The 24,890-nt window shown below is 43.8% G+C and overlaps 1 protein-coding gene across 5 annotated transcripts in view; it reads right to left on the bottom strand.

The window, feature by feature from the left end:
• MFHAS1 (multifunctional ROCO family signaling regulator 1) overlaps positions 1-24,890 on the bottom strand; it is a 666,381-nt gene that overhangs the window by 320,826 nt on the left and 320,665 nt on the right. The window contains exon 3 of one of the 5 annotated variants that reach the window (XM_069626265.1): positions 5,239-9,621. The exons of the other annotated variants lie outside the window; for them this stretch is intronic. Within the exon in view, the coding sequence (XP_069482366.1) occupies positions 9,561-9,621 (61 nt within the window). The 3' untranslated portion in view covers positions 5,239-9,560. Of the gene's footprint in view, positions 1-5,238; positions 9,622-24,890 lie in introns of those variants that run through there. 5 annotated transcript variants of the gene reach the window in all.

Genomic DNA, 24,890 nt, shown 5'->3' with positions numbered 1-24,890 from the left:
CTTTTTTTTCGACCAAATGACTGGTAACCGGCCCACACCCATCCTTCTTCCATACCTCTTCACCCTTCTTGTACCCCCGGGCTAGCCTGTCCATGCAAATAGCACTAACCACCTCTTTTACCATGCTAATACCCCCTTTTGCTTCCCTCAACCATATTCCAAAGGACCATGTCCCCAGCACCTTGAAAAACCCTCCAACGAGGTGTTCTTTCCCCCCCAACGCCATCTCCCCTTTTACCTCCATCTTTTTACCAACTCTTCCACCCCCCTCCTCAGATCCAGCAAGTAATATTCATTACTCATCACCGACAGATGCACTTCATCCTCCCGAAATGAATCAAATTCCTTGTATTTTATGTCCTGGTGTGCTACTGCATGCACCCCCAGGACCTGCAAAATGTCCCCATCTCCCTGTTGCTCTTCCATGTGGGCTCCACTGCCCCTTCCTTAACTGCCCCTGTCCAAACCCTCCTAGGCATAAACTCTGTCCAATGAAGTGAAACCACTGGCCAAATCTCTTTATCAGAGCCACCCCTGGCTCCCTGACTAAATCCTTCTCACCGCGTGCAAAAACGGCGCCAACATGGGGAGCAACTGATCCCACCTCAAACCCCTTACCCCCATCATCTCAATACTGCAACCGCATAACTGCACCCGAGCTGTGTACCGAAACCGCTCTTTGCAGCCCTCTTCCCCACCAATTTCACCATGCAGTTGCTGCAGATCCAGATCTGGGGAACCTACCGCTCCCTTTTGCCACATCTACAAAAGAAAAAGGAATGAGCTCCCCTGCTGACAAGCTCCGCCCCCACTTTGTAACCTCTCCCTTAAACACTCTTCTTCCGCAGGTTTCTGAGATACAACTTGTATTTTGATGACTTCCACAGCCCCAATTGACTACTGCAACACACTTTATTTGGCCCAACCTGCTTATCTCCTTCGCCGCTTGCAGCTTTTACAGAATACTGCGGCTAGAGCTGTACTGCAACCTCCTTTTGGTGCACATATGTCCCCCCTTCTCCGCCAGCTCCATTAGCTCCCTGTCGAGAAGCGAGTATTGTTTAAGTCATTGTGTATCGTCCATAAAGCTTTTTTATAAACTTGGAGCTGAATACCTTCAAACTACATTTTCTCCATAGGTTCCCCTCAGAGCTCTGCGCTCTCAATCTGCTCTGATGATTTAATTACCTCAGGTAAGACTTTCTGGTATGGGCGGTCGTGCCTTCTCTGTAGCCGCAGCAAAGGCCTGGAACTCACTTCTGTACTCGCTGCGGGCAACCACCAACCATCTCTCCTTTCGTCTTGCTCTGAAGACGTGTCTTTTCTTAGGAGTACTCCTGTTGTCTCTTCTCTGGCCCATATCTGTTAGGTGAGCGTCATGATGCCTTCGGGTGAACATGCGCTTTATACATTTCATTAACATAACATAACAATTTCTCAATTCCCCCCTCGGTCAACCCCAATAGAAATACTGACGATTACTTAAATTGGATGAAGATTTTAGAGTATATCAAAGATAAACCCACTATTACTTATACCAGGGCACCCACCCTATGTAACAAATTATGCCCAGGTTTTATGAAAACTAACATAGTGAACACTAATTGGCTTCATGTACAATGTTGTTATAAATGTGGGACCCGTTCTAGGTGTACATTTGCTGCAAACAATGCCAAACAACTCAGAATGAATAATGGCCAGATTTTCTAAAAACAAGATTTGATTAACTGTATACCGAAATATGTTGTAAACGCACTTTTTTTAATTTGTAATAAAAAAATACTTTGGAGTACTATTGGGGAACTTGGGTTCCGTATGAGAGAGCATGTAGGAATGATTGGAAGTCAGGACACCAAGATGCCACCATTTGCGCATTGGATCAAAGAGCATCAAGATGGTCATAAAGAAGATCAGACATTTCTGGGGCTGGGACATGTTCAAGCACAGAGGAAGAAACCATGAACTTAAAAAGAAGCACGTCTGATTTGTGAATCCAGGAGTACGCCAATTGGACTCAATACAGATAACAAAGTTTCAGTTTTCTATAATTATACAAGAATTTTGCATGTTTTATGATCAACACTCTGTGGAAAAAGATTAACATTTATGATGTTGTAGTTATTGTTTGCTTACTATTTCCAGCTTGTCAAAAGGATATTCATTGGAAGTATACCAGTATCCTCCTTTTCTACACACCGAACAAATGGCATTTTTGTCCTGATGCTATAGATACATAAGAATTTGCATATAGGACTATTCTAGTCATTACAGATAATGTCCATTCACATAATAATAATGGTTTATAGACATAATATCGAAAAAATAATGTCGAATTACAAAAATGTCGAATTCAAAAATGTTGAATTCAAAAATGTCGAAAACACATACATATAATAGAAAAAGTCATTATTTCGAAAATAAAATGTCGAAAAAAAAATCGAAAAACCAATGTTAAAATAACTATGTATAATGTCACACATACTAACGTTTTTTTATTGGGGGGGTCCCCCCCCAAGCCCCCCATCCCAAAACCCTACCCCAACCCTCCACTCCTCCCCATCCCCCGCAACACCCCCCATGGATATACCTTTAATTTTTTTTAAAAAACTATTTCATAAAACATTAATTAAATAATTAATTATTAAAAAACCCCATCCCAAACCCCTACCCCAACCCCCCCCCCCTCCTCCCCATCCCCCCACCCACAATGGATATAGCTTTAACCATTTAAAAAAATTATGTTTTATAAACTATAATTAATTAATTATTTATTTAAACATTAATTCGAAAAAAATTCGACATTTTTGTAATTCGACATTTTTATTTTCGACTAAATATTTTCGACATTTTGACTTTCGACATTATTGTATTCGACATTATGACTGAATACCATAATAATAATAATAAAACATAAAACATTTATGTTCAAATACAACGTTAATTGATTGTATCAACAGACACTTATATCAGGATAATATATATCCGTCACACCTAAAGGTTTCTGATGCATTCCCTTATATTTGTACATAATTGTACACTACATGTTTACAACTAATCACAGTGACACATAGCCGGCGCTTGATGACAACAATGTCACCGCAGGATGATGTCACGCATTTACACAATGCCATCATCCAGCACAGTATAAATATACAAAATGACGGCTGCAATGCACGCGGTACACCAACACCTTTGCTGATTAACAGCCTGGATGAATAGCATCCAAAGTTTTAAGGTAAGACATTCGAAATGATCTATTTCTAGATTCCCTTATTTCATTAGATATGCACTCTGTTAGGAACATGTTACAATGGAGAATACTTGTTTAGCGAGCGATAGATTAGGTACCAGCACGACATATCTATTTTATTTTCTGTTCAGGAATTTCAACATCCTTTCTGATGTGAACATAAGAGTGCTACTATTTCCATTAGGAAGAAAACATCCAAGGGGGAGTCACTTTGACCTAGATTATATTAGCGATTTACCAGTGTTCAATAATGATTTCCAAAGAATCAGTTTATGATCCTGAATTTGTGTTTTCAATTACAAATGTAAGAATACTGTATGATTTAATTCCCTTAATTTCAATATTTTACTTTATCAAGATAATTATGAACAAGGCGTAGCTTAGGACACTGTGGGGTAAGCCCTATACCTTCATAATGATTTACAAGTACATTTTCAATAATTAACATTTAATGAACCATGTCTTTCATCTTTCGTTCTCTCCTCTTGCTCTCCTGTTTTTCCTAGGCTGTCGTATATGATTACACATAACAATGTTTTATTTTAATTTGTGTCATGTAGGTATATTTTTTTCATCTGTATAATGGTTTCTTTACTTTTAGGTACCACCATATACTTATATTGATATATTAACATCATCGCATTATTTTATATTTTTTAATCACACATATAAATTGCTTCACGATTCAGAACTTATGCCTTGAAAAATACTTTCTGTTGGGAACACGTGTCAGCCGACCACAGGATTCACTTTTGGATGTAACGATAACAAAACCATTTGAGATTTGTGTTTAAACTGTTCCATGACGATAAATAGCACAGTATTTCTATTTTGTGGAGAAGCTTTGTGACCATAAACGTTTTTATCAAATACTACTTCGAGAATTCAATGGAATGATATAGTAGGCGCGTGAGCACACAAACGGCTTTCTAAATTCCAGATAGCTTTTCATTGAGCAAGACAGGGTAAGGCCTCCCTGAGTAAGACCAGTCCATTTTGTTGATTTACCCCACCCCTGGATCCTCCCTGGGTCTTCCCGTTGTGTGTGGTGTCAACTCTGCTACTATCCCAGTGTGAACATCTTCCTGTGTCATTCAATGAACAGGGAATCCTTGATGTGTTGTAAAATACGGGGGTTCTAATCCTAGTATAGAATCAGCGGTGGGAGGTGCCAGAAGGAGCGACACCCTAGGGTCTTTTGCTTACTTTAATGTTGATTTCACTACACTATCTTCAAGGAAACATCAGTCTCAGTTGGCTCGTACTCACAAATCCGTTCAATTAAAAAGGAAAGCGACAACAGACAAGCTCCCAACTTTGCTTCAGGTGAACAGTGTTGAAATGATGGAAGAGAGGAGTGTTGAGTACCCTTTTTGTACTCTATCTTCAGTCAAATATTAGAATGTTGGTTTGAGTGCTGGAGCACAGCCGTGTGAATTTCACTTTGGGAGGTGCATCCGTTCCCTTCAGAAAAGAGCAGCCGCAAATAACCCCAACTCCATGTGCACTGGTGTGTTTCTTGCGTTTTGTGCTAGTTAGAAATGTTTAGTACCAATGTCTCAAACTGTGCACAAGAAATGTGGTCCTAGATCTATAGAGTATGTTATGAATTTATACTGCACTCATCTCCGTGCTGGCATTAGGATGCCAAGGCTTGTCCGGATAGTGATGCATTGTGCCAATGTCGGAGGTAAAGCAGTTTGTGTTCTGTTGGAGGAAAGGAAAATCCCAAAAAGGTTCGTTTTTGAGAGAACTGGGAAGGTGCCATGGGCTTAGATGAAGGCTGCAAGCTTGTGGTAGTAGGGGCGCAGCAAGAGCCATCATTCATAGTGGATCAGACTAATGTTCATCAGAAAAAGGGAACCAAATCTCCAGATGTCCATTTGTGGTTGGTTGGTTATGCAAGAAAGCACAGTCTAGTCAAGAGTCACTTCCTAGGAGGAACACGTATTTATTCAACGATTTATAGGAAAGAGACAACACACTAGTTTTAAATAACTTAATATGTTTTATTATAGTTTTTTCAGAAATCTTGACAAGACCCCAACTCATATTGAAGAAATGCTTTGCCTTTACAAGCAAAGAGGTGCGGACCAACATTGAAAAACCTTTCCAAAACACCAGTGACCACTGTTGCAACTTTGCATTAATAATTTATTTTTGTAATCAGACAGGAAATGGAGCAATTTCGGTTGAATGAAGCAGATATGTGGAGCAGTGCATCCCAGGCATGTGTGTGTGCACGGTACGCTTCTGGATGGCGTCGGCTTCGCAATGCACGTGCGGCCCAGCATCCTTCCATACAAAAGTAAAGCCAGGCCTGTACATAGTTCCTTCACGTGCAAGGTCCTCCCTCAATGTGCACAAGACCATTTTGATTTGCACCAGTGCTGAGTAATAAATGCATAACATGCCAAATGGACCCATTCCACCCAGGAGATGGTAGTCCAGTCCTGGTTTTTACTTTGCATGCTAGAGCTTTTAGCCTGGATTTATATTGGAGGAGGTGGGGGAATGGAACGACATTCCAATATGCAAAGAAAAGGCAGAACTGGACCACCAGCTCCCGAATAGAAAGACTGACACATATTGGCATGCATAAAACTGTGCCCTAAGCAGAGAGCAGTTGGATGTAGACTGGGTGTCAGCTTTTCTTACTCCCTAAATACCAGCAGAGCAAACAAATGCAAAGGCGACGTAATGGGGCTCTTTTTTTTAAGAGGACAACCTGCAAATAATTTTAGGTTCAATCTTACAGGTGCAAAGTATCAGAGAAGGTATTTAGACAAATTATTAAAGTAAACTACCATTTTTCCACTTACACTATTCAAATGCATTGAGCTTTTTAAGACATTGATGTCTGTGCTGTGCACAGCATTGGTGTATATGCATGATGTGCCTAATAACCTTGGCTCACTAAGGATACAGACGTCAAGACTATTGCATAGAACGCAGGGATTCTCCCTGCAGCCCTTGAATGCCTCGCCCCGGGGGCCAGCGCATGCGGCCTGCACAAGCAGGTGACGATGCCGAAGGATATGCGGGTGTGAACACGGCGCGGTCAGACAGCCTGCGAGCAAAGGGGACTGGGCGCAGTTTACGACAGCCAATAACCTCACACCGGGATCTGTAGGTCTGTCATTTTAGGGGTCGCCATGTTTGCGGTGGTTGTTAGCTCAGCTTTTTGCTCAACGAAAACATTTCCTGCGAAAAACCAATTCTTCCGTTCTAGTCTTCGCGCATATTTCATGCAGCAGTAGACACAGTGGCATCGCCAGGAATCAAATTTAGGGGGGGGGGGGGCACAGAGGGGGCCAAAGACAAAAGTGGGGGGGCAACTATGAAAGGTAATGTGTGACGTCACAAACACTCCTGCAGAGAGGCTTTTGTGCACACCAACTACCCACACCCCATTGCACCCACTCCCCTCCCATCAGAATGCAGGCACAAAACCATTAAGTGACTAATGGCCCATCATTAGCAGTTTCTTGAGCTACATTCTGATGGGAGGGGATGCAAGCTGCTCGATCACTGCTCACTTTGAGACAAAAGGAGTATTGCCGTGTGGTCTGTAGACAGTTGCCTCAGTGAGTGTCACAAATAATAACACCACGACCAGAGAACACAGTGACTGCTCGCCTTAGGTAGGGCGGGGGGGGGCACAGGATTTCAGAGATTTCAGAGGATGGGGGGCACTGCCCCCCCCCCCCAGGGCCCGCCTAGCGACGCCACTGAGTAGACATAGTGACACGATCACGCTCCCGAGAATTCGGCTTGGCAGGCGAGGTTGCATGCTAGCACAGTGCCATTGCCACGTCTTCCTTGATGCGCCCGAGTGTGTTGAGGAACTTGTGAAGGGTTTGCATATATTTAGGACCATCGTGGTAGCCTCTAATGTCGGGGATCTAATTTCCAACTCTTTCTGAGCGTGCCCTGGTTTTGCAGACTGGCACACAAACCCCCGTGCAACCCTTAAGTGGCCTGCTTTCACAAAACAGCGTTACAAATACGTTTTTTGTGCCAGGAGCTGCAAGAGACAATTGAGCAGAGATCTGCATTTCAATGTGAAATGACGGTCTGAGTAGTTTTGACAAAAGTTCAAAACCAAAAATACATATTGTAGGCTTTCTAAAGCATGCACCAAAATGATTGTGGAAGCCAACAGTGAACATAGTTTGCTATGCACAAGCCGTGCAACACCTCAATGGCATAACTTATCTTAGAAGGCCCCATTTTTGGTGTGAAGCCGTTACTTTTGGAGTCTGATCCTGAGAAACAATATAGTGAACAACCTTCCCCCCCTAAACTGCCAGTCTGTAACCTGCTGCTCGCCCTATGCTGTGTACTACAACTCCCATGACCCCCCCACCATTGACTATGTTGGCTAGGGTCGATAGGGGTTGTGGTCCAAAACACCTGGAGAGCCAAAGGTTGAAGACCCCTGCAAAATGGACACAAACTCTGCAATTCCGGAATCCCCAAATGTCCAGAAAGCAGGATAGTGATATTGAAGCTGCATTTCTAGTCAGTGAATTGTGCAGAACATCCTACTCTGGACAGGTCGCAGCACACAGGGTCACCAGTGGAATGGACAGTCTGCTGAATTACTAGCAACTGCTAGACAACTCTTGGATGACCCAAGTAGGCCCATTGCAGAGCCAGAAGGTGCGCAAAGGCCTCCACCGCTTGCACGTCCACTGCTTACGCATCACACCAATAGCATGTCCTTCTTGACTCCATTTTGAAATTACCTCATATTGGCATTTGAGAGTCACAAGGTCAGTCTTCTAACCAAAAAGAGCGCAGCATTCATTTCCCAAAGAAGGTCTTTTAAAAGCCAGCTCTAAAGCCAATCCTTATTCTGCGCTCTCCTCTGCCCAGCTTTAAGGGCGCCAGCATGGAGGTACAGAACTTGGAATTTGGCAGGATTATCAGTTGCAACCAGTTGCCCCAGTACCTTCCACTACTACTGGCTCCTGAAATGACCTGGCGGTAGACAACCCATGCCGGTCTATAGTGATCACGAGAAGAGGATGTATAGTGCAGGTAGACGCTCTGCTGCAGGGGGCACTGTACCCAGCCTGGGCACGAATGCACCGGGGAGGTGCAGCATACCCCATGATGTCTGGAGGAGCCAATTTAGTAGAAGCTTTGCTCTAGCATTTCAAATCAAAACATTTTGGTCGAGACATGAAGTTCAACTTTTAGACTCTTGACTCTTCACCAGCCCAGCAGATACGTTATGCCTTGACATGCCTCATGGAAGATAAGCTTAGCATTGTACACTTACCTCCTCGGCCTCTCTGCGCATACACCTGCCCAACATGTTCTGGAATTGCAAACCTTTTTGTCTAGCAGGGATCCATATAGGTTTGTGACGACCTTTCCTTCAGCCACAAAGTAAGCTGATTTAAGGGTGTCACCATCACCTGTGTATCAGCCTCCTGAATTAAGTGGGGCATCACCACCTGTGCAACACCCCTCCTTATTAGCACAATAGCGAAATCTTCAGGACGAGTCCCTTTGGATACATTGAGAAGCGAAGCAACCGGAACTGTGCCCGTTCTCGAGACGCAAGACTGGCATGTGCGCCCGAGGGGCATGGCTTGTCCCCGTATGGACTACGATGAACAGCCTTCAGCCACTGGGCATGTAGACGTACCAAGCCATGGAATGATTGCAATGATTGATGCACAATGGGCCGCCTTCCAACGCGTCATGAACTATGCCAGTGCATCTCAAAATAAGGAAACTTTTGCCGTGGTCATAGAGTGCGTGGTCTGCATGCAAACGTCCTCACCACCTGGTAACTGATACTAGAAGCTTTACATGATATGAATGCAAAATTGTCAGATTTATACAATATAAAAATAAAAGTGCCCGTACAGTTTTGTTTGTATTGTATACGCTTTACGAAAACATTTGGGCCTTCCACCACTCACATTTAACCCAGCTGAAACCGGAGACCTCTAAATACTGCCACCTGTATAGACATTGTGGACCCCAGTCACCAAGGATCTTCACCTGCACTCGATAACGAGTGCCACGGCTGCAATCAATGGAGCCCTATGGCTTGGAAGTGCATGGCAAGCATTGTCCCTGAGAAGCCGCAAGTGTCCAGCTCCAGCATCTCCTCCATGGAGGATCCCAGTCCCGAGGCTCCGGGTGGGTTACGACGCTGTCCACGTGTCCTCCCGGCACTCTGCGTCATGAGCCTCCCAGTGCCTCTCATCTGTCCAAGTTCACAAGGTAGAGTGTCACTATGTGATGGGCCAGCAGATGCGAACAATGGTCCATGGAGTCGCCGCCTTTATCCAAACCCCTCCGCAGCGACAAACCGCTCGCTGTGGTGCCTTCCGCCAGCATACTTCCTGCAAAGGGGGAAACCACATGCACAATATCAGGACGCGCTAGAAAGTATCTGCACATTATACATGATTCAGTGAGCTAAAACGCATAGTAAATGAGGCAGCCGTGCAATGTCCGAAGGCCAAGGACCCTTCTTAAGCAAATAGCATCCTTTAAGATGCTTTATTTATATGACAATAGGAAAAATAGTTACAAGAGAGAGAGACCAAGTCATGAAAAGTGATGCTTTGGTGTTTGTAAAAGCATGGAACAGTAGAACTAAATGGGCGCTTGGACCTCAAGTACGGTTCGAGTAAGGGGTCTGCAACATTTAGCTTTCCAGCTGTTTTGGCCTAAAACTGCAAATTGCTATACCCATCCAAGTCGCGGACGAGGGACCATGGAAATTTAAGTCCAAAACATCTGTAGAGTCACAGGTTGCAGACCCCCGGGCGAGTAACAAGCAAACTTTGGCCGACAAACATAATTAACCCAGTTTACTACGGTAACCAAAGACGTTCAGTCCACGAGAAAGGGGCTTTGGTGGCCGTGACGGCCCATAACCAAAGCGTGCGACAGACCAATTTAGGTGTTCACCAAGCAAGGGCACAAGATTCCTTTCTTGGATTTTTGTAAATGCATTTTTTATCTGGTTAACACCAGATAATAACCAAGTTTCCTTGTCGGCTCGTAATGGTGTGTGTGGGTCTACGCCAACACCCAACCAATTAACAGTGGCCCACACATCAGCTCTGCCTTTAGAACCAGGACCCACCCGCTCCATCCCCAGGTGAGGACACGGTGGTAGCTCGTATACTTCTGAAACTGTCAAACCAAGGTCAATGCCCCAAATTCCCCCACAGCTGGACTGCTGTGATCCGTATACTTGGCCTCCGAGAGCACAGATGTAGGCAGCAGACACTAAACACCACAATGCGGCTAGTCTAATCTAATCTTCATTTCCCGATGCTGGGCCTGCGCCACACTCTCCCTCAAAGGCTTCCAACGGCTACCAGCCCAGGAAAAAACAATCAAGCTCTGCATGTAAATCTGAACCTTCCTGAACATCCACAGGCCAAGCCAGTCAACATGCACAGCAGGCAAGGTCTCCAGACGCCGCCCAACCAGGCTGACCCTGTCCACTAAAGTAGGAGTGCTGTAGCAACCATATTCAAAATAGACGCACGCTACGCGTGGTGCTCTGTGGAGAAGCATCATCACACAGATGGAAGCTTGAGCCGCCCTTCACCCGGGTCCGAGGCAGCTTTCCCACATTCTACCAGAACTGAAGCTCTCCCAAGAACTGCCAGTCTAAATGCCGCCTTGTAGCCAGACTCCCACCACTGGATCTCCGCGGCATGCAACCTCCGTCTTCGCCCCGCATCAACCACATTCAGAGCCCCTGGAGCAATGCTGCTTCTGCTCTGTCTTGCGCGTGTTTGATTCGGTCGCATTTGCTAAGAGCTGCCATATAAGGATTTTGTTCCCCATACAGAAAAATAAAACACACTTGTAAGTGGAAGGATAAGAACAAAAAAACAAGGACCAGTGAAACAGGGAGTTTTGAAATAAAAAGGGAGATTTGTACCTGGAACAAGGCCTGATGAGCAAAATGGCGCAATAACAGTGCTAGAAGGCCAACCAGAAGGAAGCAACCACAATTAAGGTGGGAAACCAATGAGCAGACGTGAGGCACACAGGCCTTGAGAAATAAGAGATGAAACATTGTGAAACCGAGCGGCTATTGGCAGTTGGTGCATAGAATATACATACAAGCTTGGAAGGCGGTTGAGGAGTTGAAAACAAACCCAAATGACCAAACCACAGAGACAATAGGGGCTGCGTGTTGATCTCTGCCATCCTTAATGCATCCACTACTAAGCTGCGTAACATATGGATCACCTCCAGAGTGAGAACTTAATTCTCAATCACACTAAAAGCACCACTCACAATAACTGCACAAGAGGACCAAATCTGACGATACAGTTACCCTAGAAAAGTTACCCTGCATTGGAGAGCCCCGCCCCTGCAGACCCCTTCACCGAGTCCACTTGTACAGAAAATCTCGGGTAACCCGGAGCTCCAGTTTACCGTGCCACTATGTTATCTCAACGCTTTCCCCACGCCAAACTCTGGCGGGACCCCTGGGCCGCAGATCGGTGGCGACGACTCTCCAACATGCCAAGCAAGCGTGCAGTTCAGACCCCTGCCCAAGCAATCTGGGGCAACCCCCCTGCAGGCCACTGCCACTTCCTGGGCAACAAGGCTTCCCCTGGGCCACCAGTGCACAAAGGCATTAGTTCATTTATTTTAATTTCTTTACAGCAGGACGGGCAATAAAGTGCTGTGGTAAAAGGTAGGAGTTAAAGAGGCTGAGGGGGACATCACTCATGAATAGCAGGACGAAATTATTAAATCCCACATTATCTCTAATTAATCCATCCACCCCTCATGCGCCTTCTCCGCACCCTTCCTGCTTTCCCCTCGAGATATATATCTGCTTAAGTGTGCCTACATTGAGAAAATGCTTTCACCATAACACCGACACCCCAGCTGATTTTGTCATTGGCTATTTGTTGTAACCACGGAGAGGATGTATACGGTCGCCTGAGCGCCCTTTCCTTGTTTAACCAATGAGCTTGGCGCGTGAGGCTGGACTTGACGTGCACTGCGTGCCGTACGCACATCCTGCCCTTCCACCTTTCAGACTCCGCCCTGTTCGGAATGTCAGCGCAGCTGCAGCCTCGGGCTGACCACTGGGCAGACATTGTCTCGGCCGAGCTTTGGTCTTGGACAGCTGCTGTGCCAAGAATGCACAATATCAAAAACTTGCTCTGCGGGGGGAGTCGCGGAATCATTATTTTGACACCTTTGGCCTGTGAAGAGGCACATTTTTTTTTTTTTTTAAGCATAGGGCTTTGATCATCATTTTTTCTATCCCAACACTTGCCTTAGGCCAGAGATGATGAGAATGTGCCTTTGTACAAGTGAAGAACTACGGGCCTTCATTGCTCAGTTGGACTTTAAATCGACCATTGCTAAGTAACTGACATATAAAACGAAATAAAGACGTAATCATATCTCTAACGTAGAGTTTGGGGCGCTGTGCAACCAGTATTATCAGAACGACCTACGACACTGAAACACGGTTCACGCGACAAGCCTGCACCACGTGCGCATAGTTCACAACCTTTTTTGTCACCAAGCCGGGTGAAAACACCCGATTTTCTTTTTGGCGGGCGAGAGGCCCAAAGAAGTGAATGGGCGTATGAGGGACTTGGCGGGAGATTCATTTGCTTTCAAGGCGGGGGAGTGGAGAGCTAGACATCCAGGTTTTCCTGGGACAGTCCGGGGAAATCACCCTCCGTCCCAGGGTCCCGGGAGTTTTTTAATTTTTGAAACCCCGTCCGAGGTTTGCATGTTTGGGGGGCTACGGTAATTAAAACCGTAATTATTTTTTACAACACTTTCAGAATTTTGAAGTTGGAGGTTTGGCTCGAACCCCCAACCTCTCAGGTACTAGTCAGAACACTTACTGACTCCTTGTTTATTTTTGCTCAGATGTTGTTCTCATCTACTTATCAATAGTTAGCCCAATCTTGTCAGACATATAGATTTAACTCCGCCCGCCTTTTTAATGCAATGTGTGCCGTCTTGCTATCTTCTACGGCAGCTCCTAACAGATTCCTGTTTGGTTTGCATTTCAAATTCAGGATCACTCATTTCTTTATGTTGTCTTGTACGATTGTTACCATTTTTAGAATCAAATATTTGTTTGTTCTGGTTTTCACCTCTCCTCATGTGTTTTCCATACCCTGCTCTCATCTGTATTATATCAAATATATTGTTATATCAGAGAGGCTAACTACCAATGTACACAAACGGACTCAAATAATTACGACCTTATTCTTTCTATTTCATTTTGTCATTGGTCTCGATATGTCAATTTTCTTTATTTTGATTTTTTAAATATCACTGCATAACACCTTAGAGCTATGAGTATTAAAGTCATATCTTGGAATGTTAAAGGGCTTAACAACCCTATTAAAAGACAAAGAATCCTTAGCCATCTAGTGAAAAGTAACCCTGACATCGCATGTATTCAGGAAACACACCTAGATTCGATAGGAGAAAATAATAAATTGATTAAATCTTGGGTAAAGCATGCCTTTTTTGCACCTGCAGTTGATAAGAAGGGTGGAGTTAGTATTCTCATACATAAAAAATGTCCTTTCAGTTAATTGATCAGCAACATGATTCCTTGGGACGATGGTCTATTATTGACTCTATTATCAACAAGGTAGCAGTCACAATTCTTAATATCTACGGCCCCAATACTCCTGACCCCTCATTTTGGAGCTATTTAAAACACACTATTTCCAGCAAAAATTCTGATCGTCTCATTATTTGCGGAGATTGCAACCAAATTTGTGATTTTACCCTTGACCGTAAATCCCCATCCAAATTTATCAATACAAAATCACACAAACAATTCCTTCATTTTATAGAAGATCTTGCCCTTGTTGATACTTGGCGCTTCTGCCATCCAGAGGAGAAGAATATAGCTTTTTCTCCCCTCCACACAAATCACTTTCAAGAATAGATCATATATTTATTAACTCCCCTCTTGCACCCAAAATTCTTCATTCTGAAATTGGCCCCATTATTATTTCTGATCATGCCCCTATGTTTACTGTCCTGGAATGAGATCCCTTGCCTTTCCATTCATCCAGATGGAGATTTAACTCCTTTTTACTGAATGACCCATTTTATTCAACAAATGAATATCTTTATTACTGAATTATTTACCCTTAATAATCCCCTTGATACATCTATACATAACAATTGGGATGCCTTTAAGGCCACATTGCGTGGATTCATTATAAGCTATACATCCTTTAAGAAAAAAACAAAATGAAAAGTTCTCCCAAGACCTTATTTGCTCCATCAAGTCATTAGAACAGAATAATCCCACAGAGGACTCCTTCAAATCCCTTCTTGCAAAACATATAGGATTCAACAAATATAGTACAAATAAAGTCTGCTCCTCTTTATTAAGATCCAAAGCTAATTTTTATGGCAGATCCAATAAATCGGGTAAATTATTAGCCACATATCTAAAAGGGAAAAAAATGTCATAACTTCGGTAGTTAACCAACAAAATATCAGAGTTTCTAATTCGCAACAAATTAATGACGCATTTTTTGAGTTTTACTCCCACCTTTACTCGGCAGATCAAACAATTTTCAACGACAATATTCTTAAATATCTGAGCTCTAATAAAAAGATCAACGAACATCCAATAGATCTTCCATTCCTTGATAACCCAATTTCATTGTAAGAAATACATAAAGCTATTTTAGATCTTAAAATCGGTAAAGCACCTGGACCAGATGGTTTTCCTAGAGAATTTTATCGTTCCTCTTCATCTCTGCTATCTCCTAAACTTCTCGAACTCTACAATCATTTTCTTGCCTCACGCTATAGCACAGGCTCTTTTGGAGAAGCACTTCTTATTTTATTTCCCAAACCAGACAAAGACCCCTCTTTGGTTAAAAATTACCGTCCCATCTCACTAATTAATTCAGATTCCAAAATCTTAGCCAAAATAATTGCCTGCCGTCTGGACGGTATTATGCATAAACTAATTAACGTTAATCAAACAGGTTTCATTAAAGGAAGGCTTGCCTCATCCAATACAAGAATTCTTTTCAATACTCTTATACATGCGCAAGATTCTACTGATCCTCTTTTCCTCCTTGCTCTAGATGCTGAAAAGGCTTTTGATAGAGTTTCTTGGCCTTTTCTTTTTCAATCTCTCTTATGGCACGGGTTCAGCCCTACCTTTATCAAATTAGTGTCACTTCTATACTAATCTCCCTCAACCAGGATTTTTATTGATAACATCTTCACTAAAGCTTTTCCCATCTCACGAGGCACTAGACAGGGCTGTCCACTGTCCGCACTCCTTTTTGCTTTAGCTTTAGAACCTTTACTCCAAATTATTACCATCAATGATGGCATTAAAGGTATCACGATTAAAGATTTTACTTTTAAGTTCACTACTTATGCGGACGATATTCTATTTTACTTATCAGATCCCAACTCTTCCCTCCCAGCACTTATGTCTAGTATAGATCAATTTGCTTGTGTCTCTGGATATAAATTGAACTATGACAAATTTGAAATCTTGCCCCTTACAAATTCATGTACATTAGCAAACACACCTCTTTTTGGAATGAAATGGTGTACTTCATCTGTTAAATACCTAGGGATCCCTATCGCTAATAACCTCGAGTCGACCTTTAACCTAACCCAGAATATGATTATTGATAACATTAACTCATCCATTAATCACTCGCCTCCTTTGTTCCTCTCTTGGTGGGGCAGACTGGACACTATTAAAATGACTCTTGGGCCCATTATTCTCTATTATCTCTCTATGATGCCAGTACTACTCCCAAATTCTTTCTTTAAAAAAATAGACAAAATGTTAGTTCAATTCCTGTGGAAAGATAAATCTGCCAAAATTGCTCTCAATAAGTTGAAATCCAGTAAACCTTCCGGGGGAGTGAATTTTCCAGACTTCTTTAAATACCAGAAATCCTTTTTATTAAGACAAATTACCTTATGTTTAACTTCTGAACCCCAATTTATTAACACCCCCTCATGGATTCTTTTGGAATCAAAACTCATCACTCCTTTGTCCTTTACTCACTTTCTCAAAATATCCTCATGGCCTGGAATCAAAAAACTTCCCCTTCTATACTCCTTCAAACAAGTATGAAATTCCTTAATTACAACATGTGATAATATTCAAGATATCTCCAGCGCCTTCTTGTGGTTTAACAAAGTTTTTTCTCATAAACCCAAACTTGGCATTCTACATAAATGGTACTCAGCCGGAATTTTCCTAGACTCACATTTATTTAAGAATAATGCTCCTATACCGTTCCAAGACCTCTGTACTTACTACAATTTAAATGAATCAGATTTTAAAACCTATTCCATTTTCACTAAACTTATTGCTAAAGCTACTCCTCATTATACACATAAAATTCCCTCAAAATATTTAGAACTAATTTTGTACTCTCACTCCACCAAAGCATCCAAATTCTATTCCATTCTCAATCAGCCCACTGATACTACCGCTAAACTCTATACCCTGTGGGAATCTGATTGGAACTTACAAATCACTGAAGAAATGTGGACTAAGATATGGCTGCAATGCTTTCCCACTTCCGTTGCTGCAAATCTCTCTCAATCGCACTATTTCATACTACATAGAGCATATCTTACACCACAAAGGATTGCCAAAATGTCTAACTCCAGTCAAAGTACCCGCTGGTCCTGCCAATCTTCTCCCGCAGATTTTATTCATTCAATCTTTAACTGTAATTTTATTTTTACATTTTGGACTCATATATGGAAATGCTTACAAAAAATGTTTTCGTTTCAGGAACCTCTCGCATTATGTAATTTCATGATTGGAGCTGTAGCAAATCCCTATATGTCACATATTACTTTGTCTGATTTATTTAATTTTTTGGTATATTTTACCTTCCATCTCATTGTGACTAATTGGAAAAATGCTCAAAAATTAACTTATGATTTATAGTGGAACTCTGTTTGCTCTTTTCACGGAATTGAAAAAATGTATGCCTTATCAACAAAAACTCTACCTAAGTTTCATAACAAATGGAATGCCTTTAGGGATTACTTAGCATAAAATGCTCCTTTTATTGCATGTATTGCTCTTCCCTCGCCCTACTCTTCCCTTACTGTGTCGTGTCCGTCCTCCCCTGTTCGTCCCAAACCATGCTATGGTTTTACTTCATATTTTTATGAGGTTTATTATATTTAATATTGTATGTAGTTAACTACAGCATCATCAATTATATTTACTATGATGTATTTCACTTTTCATACTACTTGCTGTATGTAATGTCTACTTAATTATTTAACTTTCAATAAAAATCAATTAACTTGAAAAAAGAACACTTACTGACTGTGCCACAGAGACTGGCTTGGAAATTATTGTACAGCAAGCCATGTAATATCAATTAGAGCTAACGCTCGTTTTGAATTAACATGCCACGATTCACAGACAAAACTGCACAAATGAGATTATATACAGTTTATAGAAAGGAGAAGTGCTGAAAATATGGTTGGGGGTGGTTGTGGGGGCGTGTTGGGGGAGGGGCAGTAATTGGTGGGTTGCGATGGGGTAGTCCCTCTTTTATGTTGTTGGCCGTCCCAGTTTTTTGTTTTGAAAATCTGGTCACCCTAGCTATGTAGCATGACTTCCACCGTGTGCTGGACGTGCAACTCGGTACAGCAGTGTAAACAATCGAGTTATTTCATACGTGCTATAAAAAAGGGAAATTATTAACAAGCGAGTTTTCAAACTAAAACTAAAAAAAGAAAAGGAACTGGTACTCTGACCTTGGCGGCACACATAAAAATGTGCGATTTAGGGGGCAGAGTAATTCTTTAGTCTTCATTGGTCCAATATATTTGTTGACGCAGATGCTGGCCCAGGGCTGTAAAAAAATAAAATAAACCAGTAATGATAAAGGAAAACAAGTAGATTTCAAATGTCACGTAAAACGTTCACATTTGGATGTTCCCATTGAAGGCTGTAGAAATATATGGTAAGAGGCTGGCAAGCCCCTGGAGGGGTGCTAGAGGGACAGCCTGAATAGCGCGTTGCCCATCTGGCCGAGCCCCCAGGGGTAACTAATGCCTCTCCTGATGGAGGCGGAAGTGGTGCTCCTTTGGGCTGGCCAAAACTGGCTCAGGGGAGCAGTTATAAGGCTGGGGGCTGCTGGGCCAAATTCACTTTTTTGAAGTCCCCGCACTCGAGCCAGCTTCGGGTTTCGACGGGCACTGACTTCCTTACAGACAGTTGAGGCTCTTTGTCAACTGTATGCAGTGGCCGTGGGTCTATTACTGCCCGGCAGTTGCTAACCAGAGGCGGAAGTAGTGTCAAGTGTCACCCATGGACAATAAATCTTGTTGCAAACACAGCAAATCTAAAGGGCTTTCTTAAAAAGTGCTGTAGGGACATTGCTTTGTCAAAGGAGGCTGGGACCGCCCCCAATTTGTTTGCTTGACTGCAATAAAAGTGATCTTTTGTTTCCCAAAAATATACATTGTCTCTGTGCTTATTATGAATGGGAAAGTAATTATTGACTCTGCATGGGATAGAGGAGGGGGCAAATTAGGGGATGGTCCCGCTATGGTAAAATAATACATCTTCCCCTGCCTGCTCGACCGTTGCAAGAGCTAGTGGTAAATGTGGCCAGCAAATGAGAAAGAAACGTCCCACCACACGGCGAGCGTACGCACGTACGTACACCCGCACGGCGAGCGCGTCAATGATACCCATCGTAGGGTAATTTCTCTCCCAAGGTCAGTCTTTCACTTTCCAAAACCTCTTTTTCACATTCAGCCTCAGGCCCTTTTGCTAAGTAACAGGAACAAAAAAGGCAAAACATTTTATTTTACAGGAACAACCCTTTTTTATAAAGAGATTATTTTTGTTGGCCTAAATTACCTTTACAGTTTCTCGCAGCCAAGACACAGCATTAAAAACCCTGGTAAAATTGCAGGATTGTTATGCATGTAGGATATAGGCCACACAGTGCTAGCAATGGAAAACATTTAGTGGGGGAACTGTCAGCCTCTTTGGAGGGGCGGGGCTGTGGGAAGGAGGGGATGGGGCTACGTGTGTGGCCCCCGACCAGGTTGCAACACAGTATCTCTTCATATAACCCAATCCTGGCGATTTGCATAAAAGCAAAGAGCATCATGGGAACATCATTAATGTTCACAATTTTAAATGTTAAAATTGTCTTACAGTGATGCAGTAAGAAACTCTTAAGTGAATAATGGACTCTTCTGTTTTCATTGGTCACAATATTATCCCCAATAAAGAGATGTCTGTAAATTGCTGGACATATATATCAGTTTGCACAGCTGCAACACCGTACGTGAGGCTGTGTCAGTTTCTGCATGCAGGCTCCAGTGCCAAGTCTTCTGAAAGCTCTCTGGAGAGTGGGTTACTCGTGCGTGCAATAATGCAGATTTCTGGGCGAGCTCCTGGGCCCATGGCAGCTCTGTGCCGTGCGGGAGCAACCTGCGCCTCAACGAGCAGACTGCGTTCAATTGTACTTCACATTTATAGGGTCTGATTAACATAAGTATTTTATAATGGCGCACTCCAGTAGGAAAACACTGTGAATCAGGCCCTCGGTGACATTATTGGAAGCGACGCAACAGAAAAAGCAGCGGTTGAAGTGGGAAAATTAAAGTAGTGTACTGTGTTGATAAAACGCTGCATTGTAGAGAGTATGGCAGTGTTGTCTGTATTCAAAAGACAGGTTGAGAATTAAAAATGCACTCTATTGAGCACGTCTTGCAGCACTGTTGTACGTCCATAGTACATAGCGGTTGGTTATGGTAATCTACGTTTGCCTAAAGTGCTAGCTACTATAGTGCTTTGGCTGTGTAGTCTCGGAGTTGCTCCTATTGCCAAGTCAGTCTTCTGAGATGATCTGATAAAACATGGCAATCAAATCCAACTTTTTTAAAATAAAGAGCTCGGGGCCTGCCGCAAGCCTGGGCAGTCTGTTCTGCTGCACTGGGGCCTGTGACGATAGCATTCTAACTGGCCTGGAGACATAGGGCCTCATCACAAGTTGGGCTGTAACCCTTAAATGCGGTGGCAACGGTATTACCGCCGCATTTAAGGGCTGGCCCTATCACGAGTTGGGCGCTAAATGGGCTGTTTTTCCTCCAGCCTTTCTCTGGAGGTGAAAAGCCCCTGTTTTCGACTGTATTACCGCCGGCTGTATTAGCCCGCATAATTAGCACCAGAAATTCCCCATTGGATCCAATGGACCCAATCAGGAATGGGGATTTACCGTTACGGTCCAACCCGTGATCCGGTGGTAATACCACCGGACCAGTCGGTTCTAGGGCTATTACAGTCGGCGGTATTACAGCCGGGAATACAGCCCAACTCGTGATGAGGCCCATACTCAGGGGAAGGCTTCTTACCGCCAGGGGACCCTTCTCCTTTGGCCCCCATAAGGACCCGTCAACACTCCCCCGACACTTCAGCTGTGATGCTGTGGAGCCCCCGCCCCAACCACCAACGCTTTGTGGCCCACTGGAGACTCACAAATACAACACTGTTACAGGAGAGCATTTTTAGCAGAAGGCTCTTCCTTAGTGATGGCAGAGTGGACTAATCATTGTTTCAGACAAGACCCTACTCAGGTATAATGCTTGTATGATGAGCTACGAGCTATGAAAGAGGTACTGTCTTATGAACGGGGTCACACAAAGCAAAAGTTAAATACCCAAATCCACACCTTCTTTCAAGACACAATCTGTCACACAAAAAGCCCCTCTAAAGTGTCCTATTTTCAGATGGACTTATTTGATACAACAAAACGTGTTTGCTTGTTTGTGGCAGTTTGCATTTTCTTCACAGCATATATGCTGCGTGCCCTGTCACACAACGACTACAACTAGACAACCAAATGAGATAGTATGTTCTGTTATAAGTCTAGGTCTTGAAAGTACAGCTACAAAATTTAGAGGCCTTTATCGGGCCTAGTGCTTCATTGCATTCTGGTAGATGTAGTTTATGCTCATTATGGGAACAAAACAACTGCACCTGCAAGTAATCTCTATAGAATGTAGTATTCTTGAAAGGCAAACAATAACATCCGTGAAGGCACAAGGCCAAGTGCCAAGGAACATGGGAGTGGCTCCTAAGTCAAACCATGTGCCAGGCGGCAGGCTAAAGAGGCTAACTCTAAGAAAAGGTGCGCAGAGGACAGGCGGTACTGACACCAATACTCCCCAACCCCCTGAAACTCTGGTCTCAAATCCAGCTTCATCCTTTAACTAAATTAAGTGATCATGGGAACATCATTTTGATCTCACTGTGCCTTGTCTGCCAGAAAGAGATGGACTGATTCATGTCACACTGCACGCAAACACAAGGCAACTCACTTAAGGTACTGCTCAATACAGAATACCAGGCCTGGCCGTTCATGTACTGCACCCCTCAAAGGTTGGCCCCAGGTTTACTTCTTGTAAAGTAGCTTCTCAAAAGCCCCTCCATCATCAGAGCTTGAGGTCCCTCCATGTGACATTTTCTGTGATGTCACAGTGATGTCAATACACATGCAAATGAATTAGGGGAACCTGTAAGTCTTTAGCTACACAGAGCCTTTGGAAATTCTGTCCAGGAAGAGACTGTGCACAGCATTTTCACAAAATTCATATTTCTCTGCAAAAGAAATACATTTCGCAGAAGACTATCTTGGCAAACTTCTACAGTTGCGTGCCCCGGTGGCTTGGCATAAGCGCAGTTTGTCTTAGATTGCGACAGTCTGCCCCTTTTGATGGCAGTCTGGCTGTCACTGACCTGCGGATAGAGACCAGGAGCTGAAGGCTATCGGAGAGCAAACGGACCGCCAACACCAAAATCAGTAAGCAGCCTCTGAATGACAAGAAATCAGTTTAAAGGGCAGAGCAAATGGACCTAGATTTAGGGAGACTTGGTCCCCCCACACAAGAGAGCAAGGCATTCTGAATGGAGCCATCTTGGTGCTGGGAGGGCAGAAGCGTCTTTGCAGCAGCTGAGATGCCTAGTGCTTAGAAATGTCGGGGTCCTAACATGAGCGATAGCGGGAGGGAAGGAGGGAGCGAGCGCACAGGCCACCTATGTGGAGCCTGTGAGCAGAGATCATAGCTGCTGTATCTTGAGCTTTCGATACTTCTTGGCCTTGACTGTACCATTACGGCTCATTCCCGTTTCTAGTGGTATTGGGGCTTTCACATGGTGCCCGTACTCAACTAAAACTATGCAGCACAGCTCAAAGGCCTGCTATTCTGCACAGACCACGTCAGTGACTCGAGAGCCTGCCATCTCAAGACGGTGCTACAGCTCGATGGGGCGACTGTAGCATCCTAGGCGTTGGACCACTAGGAATCCTTTTTTAATTGTATAATTGTTCTTTTATAACGCGCCTAATACTGGGGATTAGTTTCCATGGTCAAGCCTGGGATTCGAACCTGTGTTGCTGTGTGTTGTCTTGCTTCCAAGCGACGGCCAGCTCCCCCCACCTCCATCTGCACCCCACACCCCCATTCCTTTTTTTATTTTGAATTCCCCCCAGCTTACTTTATTGCGGCTGCACTCTCTGCGCAGAACAGCCGCTATGGAAAGGGAAGAGGGGCTCCTTACGGAGGAGGTACGGAGAAACATCAGAGAGAGGATGGAGGTGGAGGAACAAACATTGGTGTTCAAGGAGGAGGTCAGCGGAGAAAAGAAGTCATGCTCAGTAGAAGGTCATCGGATGCAAGGAAACCGGGATGGAGAAGGGTGGTGAAAGTAGACAGAGGCCAAAAGCAGAGAGCCAGAGGCTAAACGAGGTGTTGAGAGGCAGGTGTCAAGCAGGGTGGTGCCTCTGCTGGGGCTCAGCCAGAGTGCAGGGCAAAGTGTAGTGGAGAGTCTTGCTAACCGGGGCCCAGACCCTGGTAGAACCAACGAGAAAAGAAGGAAAGGAATGCATAGGTTGGCCACGAGCCATAACCCGGACTCTGGCTGGAGAGGCAAATCCAACCAAGGAAGAGAAACCAAGATATGCTTGTGGAGAATCTGAACCAGGAGGGCTCAGTAATCCTCGGGAGACTCACCGTGGGCCGGCGGGCCTGAATAATGACTGCAGCATGAAAATACACTCAGGACAGTCCGGGAAACAACACCAACTGGCAATTGAAAGCCAGGCAACCAATACACAGCAGGGCCAGCATTCTCTGCATGTGACCGGGACCCCTGTGCACCGAAAAACCAAGTGACTTTGCTTGATCCAGTTGGGCTGGTCAACCAAGACTATGAACAGTTGGAAAGTAGCACAATTCGACTGAGACCACAGTCCTTTGCGGGGCTGGGACTCACACTTACTTCTCGCTCATATGTCATCTCCTAGTCCTTTTACACTGTTTCAGAGGCAATCCTGTTTTGTTGGTCTTCCGCCCACCCCAATGTGGTATAATAAACCTGCAGTCTACCTTATCGATCAGCTGTCAAGGCTTTTGGCGATCCCTTGGTCTGTGGCCAGGGTCGCACTGGAAGAAGAGGGGTGGGCTAGGGGCCTTCTTTTTTGTTAAAGGGGGGCTTGACTCAAAAAGGCATCATATAGCAGAAAGAGAAGAGTCATAAGCTACCTCTGTTTTAACCGTGTATGGGAGGTAAGCAAAGAGGTGCAGGGAGCTAGTTTTAGCAAATGCTAGCTATAGAGGGTCACAAAGAAAAAGTTTTCATATAAAATGTATTTATATGGGTGAGGGTTAGTAACAGATTGTGCCAGAGATTCAATACTACTTAAAAAATAGTAGCATTCCATTGTCGACACAAAATTATGTTTCCAGTCCGTGATGGAGTCAGCCTTCACGTGGAAGTAGAGGTGTTTGTTTTGGTGAATGGTCCGGGACTTTCATCAGGACGTGGTTCAGAAAGGGGGGTGCCTAGATGGAGAGATAATGTTTTTTAGAAAACATATGTTGGAAAAGTGTAGAGTGACCTAGAAGAAACCTGCGTTATCAGGGCCTACCTTGGAATATCAGCGGTTAAGCTGGTAAGTAATATGTAGAGCCTGCGTTGTTGTCGAGGCCGGGGCTTTAGCTTGGGTCTACAGGAGAAAGTTGGTAACAATTAGTTACCTTAAATTGAGTTTGTTCAATATTTATAGAGATTAATAAGAGGGTGGCATACCTTAGTTGTAGATATGCTCAGGTCCGGGAGTGGGCCTGGAGTAATGGATTGAATGCCGTTCTGGCCAGTGATCAAGGAAATACGGGCACTGGTTAGGAGTAAAAACCCAAATAGTAAGGTTTTGGACTGAGGCGGCAAAACAAGTGAGATGATGCCTTCAAAGTTAAGTGCACAAAAATTGTGTTGGAGAAAGAAGAAATTGACTATTTGAAAGACTGTTCAAAATGCCGTGATGGTAATTGAATAGTGACTATGTAGGTTTTAAGGCTAGCTGTGGCTCGTGGTTGGTGTAGCGTGTTTAATAGCTGTCTGTGATGACTCCATTAATGAGCGTCGAGAGTCGTGGTTGGCAGAATACAGCGATACCTAACTATCAAATAGCTAGTGTGGTTGCTTGGCAGCAGTGGACTTAACCGATGTGAATCATTAGCCCAAAATATTTTTAATTAAAACTACACAGAGACACTATGTGCAGCAGCTGGCTAGACAAGG

Source organism: Ambystoma mexicanum, chromosome 6p, assembly GCF_040938575.1.
Source record: "Ambystoma mexicanum isolate Mex_15411 chromosome 6p, UKY_AmexF1_1, whole genome shotgun sequence".
Taxonomy (NCBI): domain Eukaryota; kingdom Metazoa; phylum Chordata; class Amphibia; order Caudata; family Ambystomatidae; genus Ambystoma; species Ambystoma mexicanum.
The sequence above is the reverse complement of the archived record's forward strand: the minus strand, read 5'-3'. Positions and strand labels throughout refer to the sequence as shown.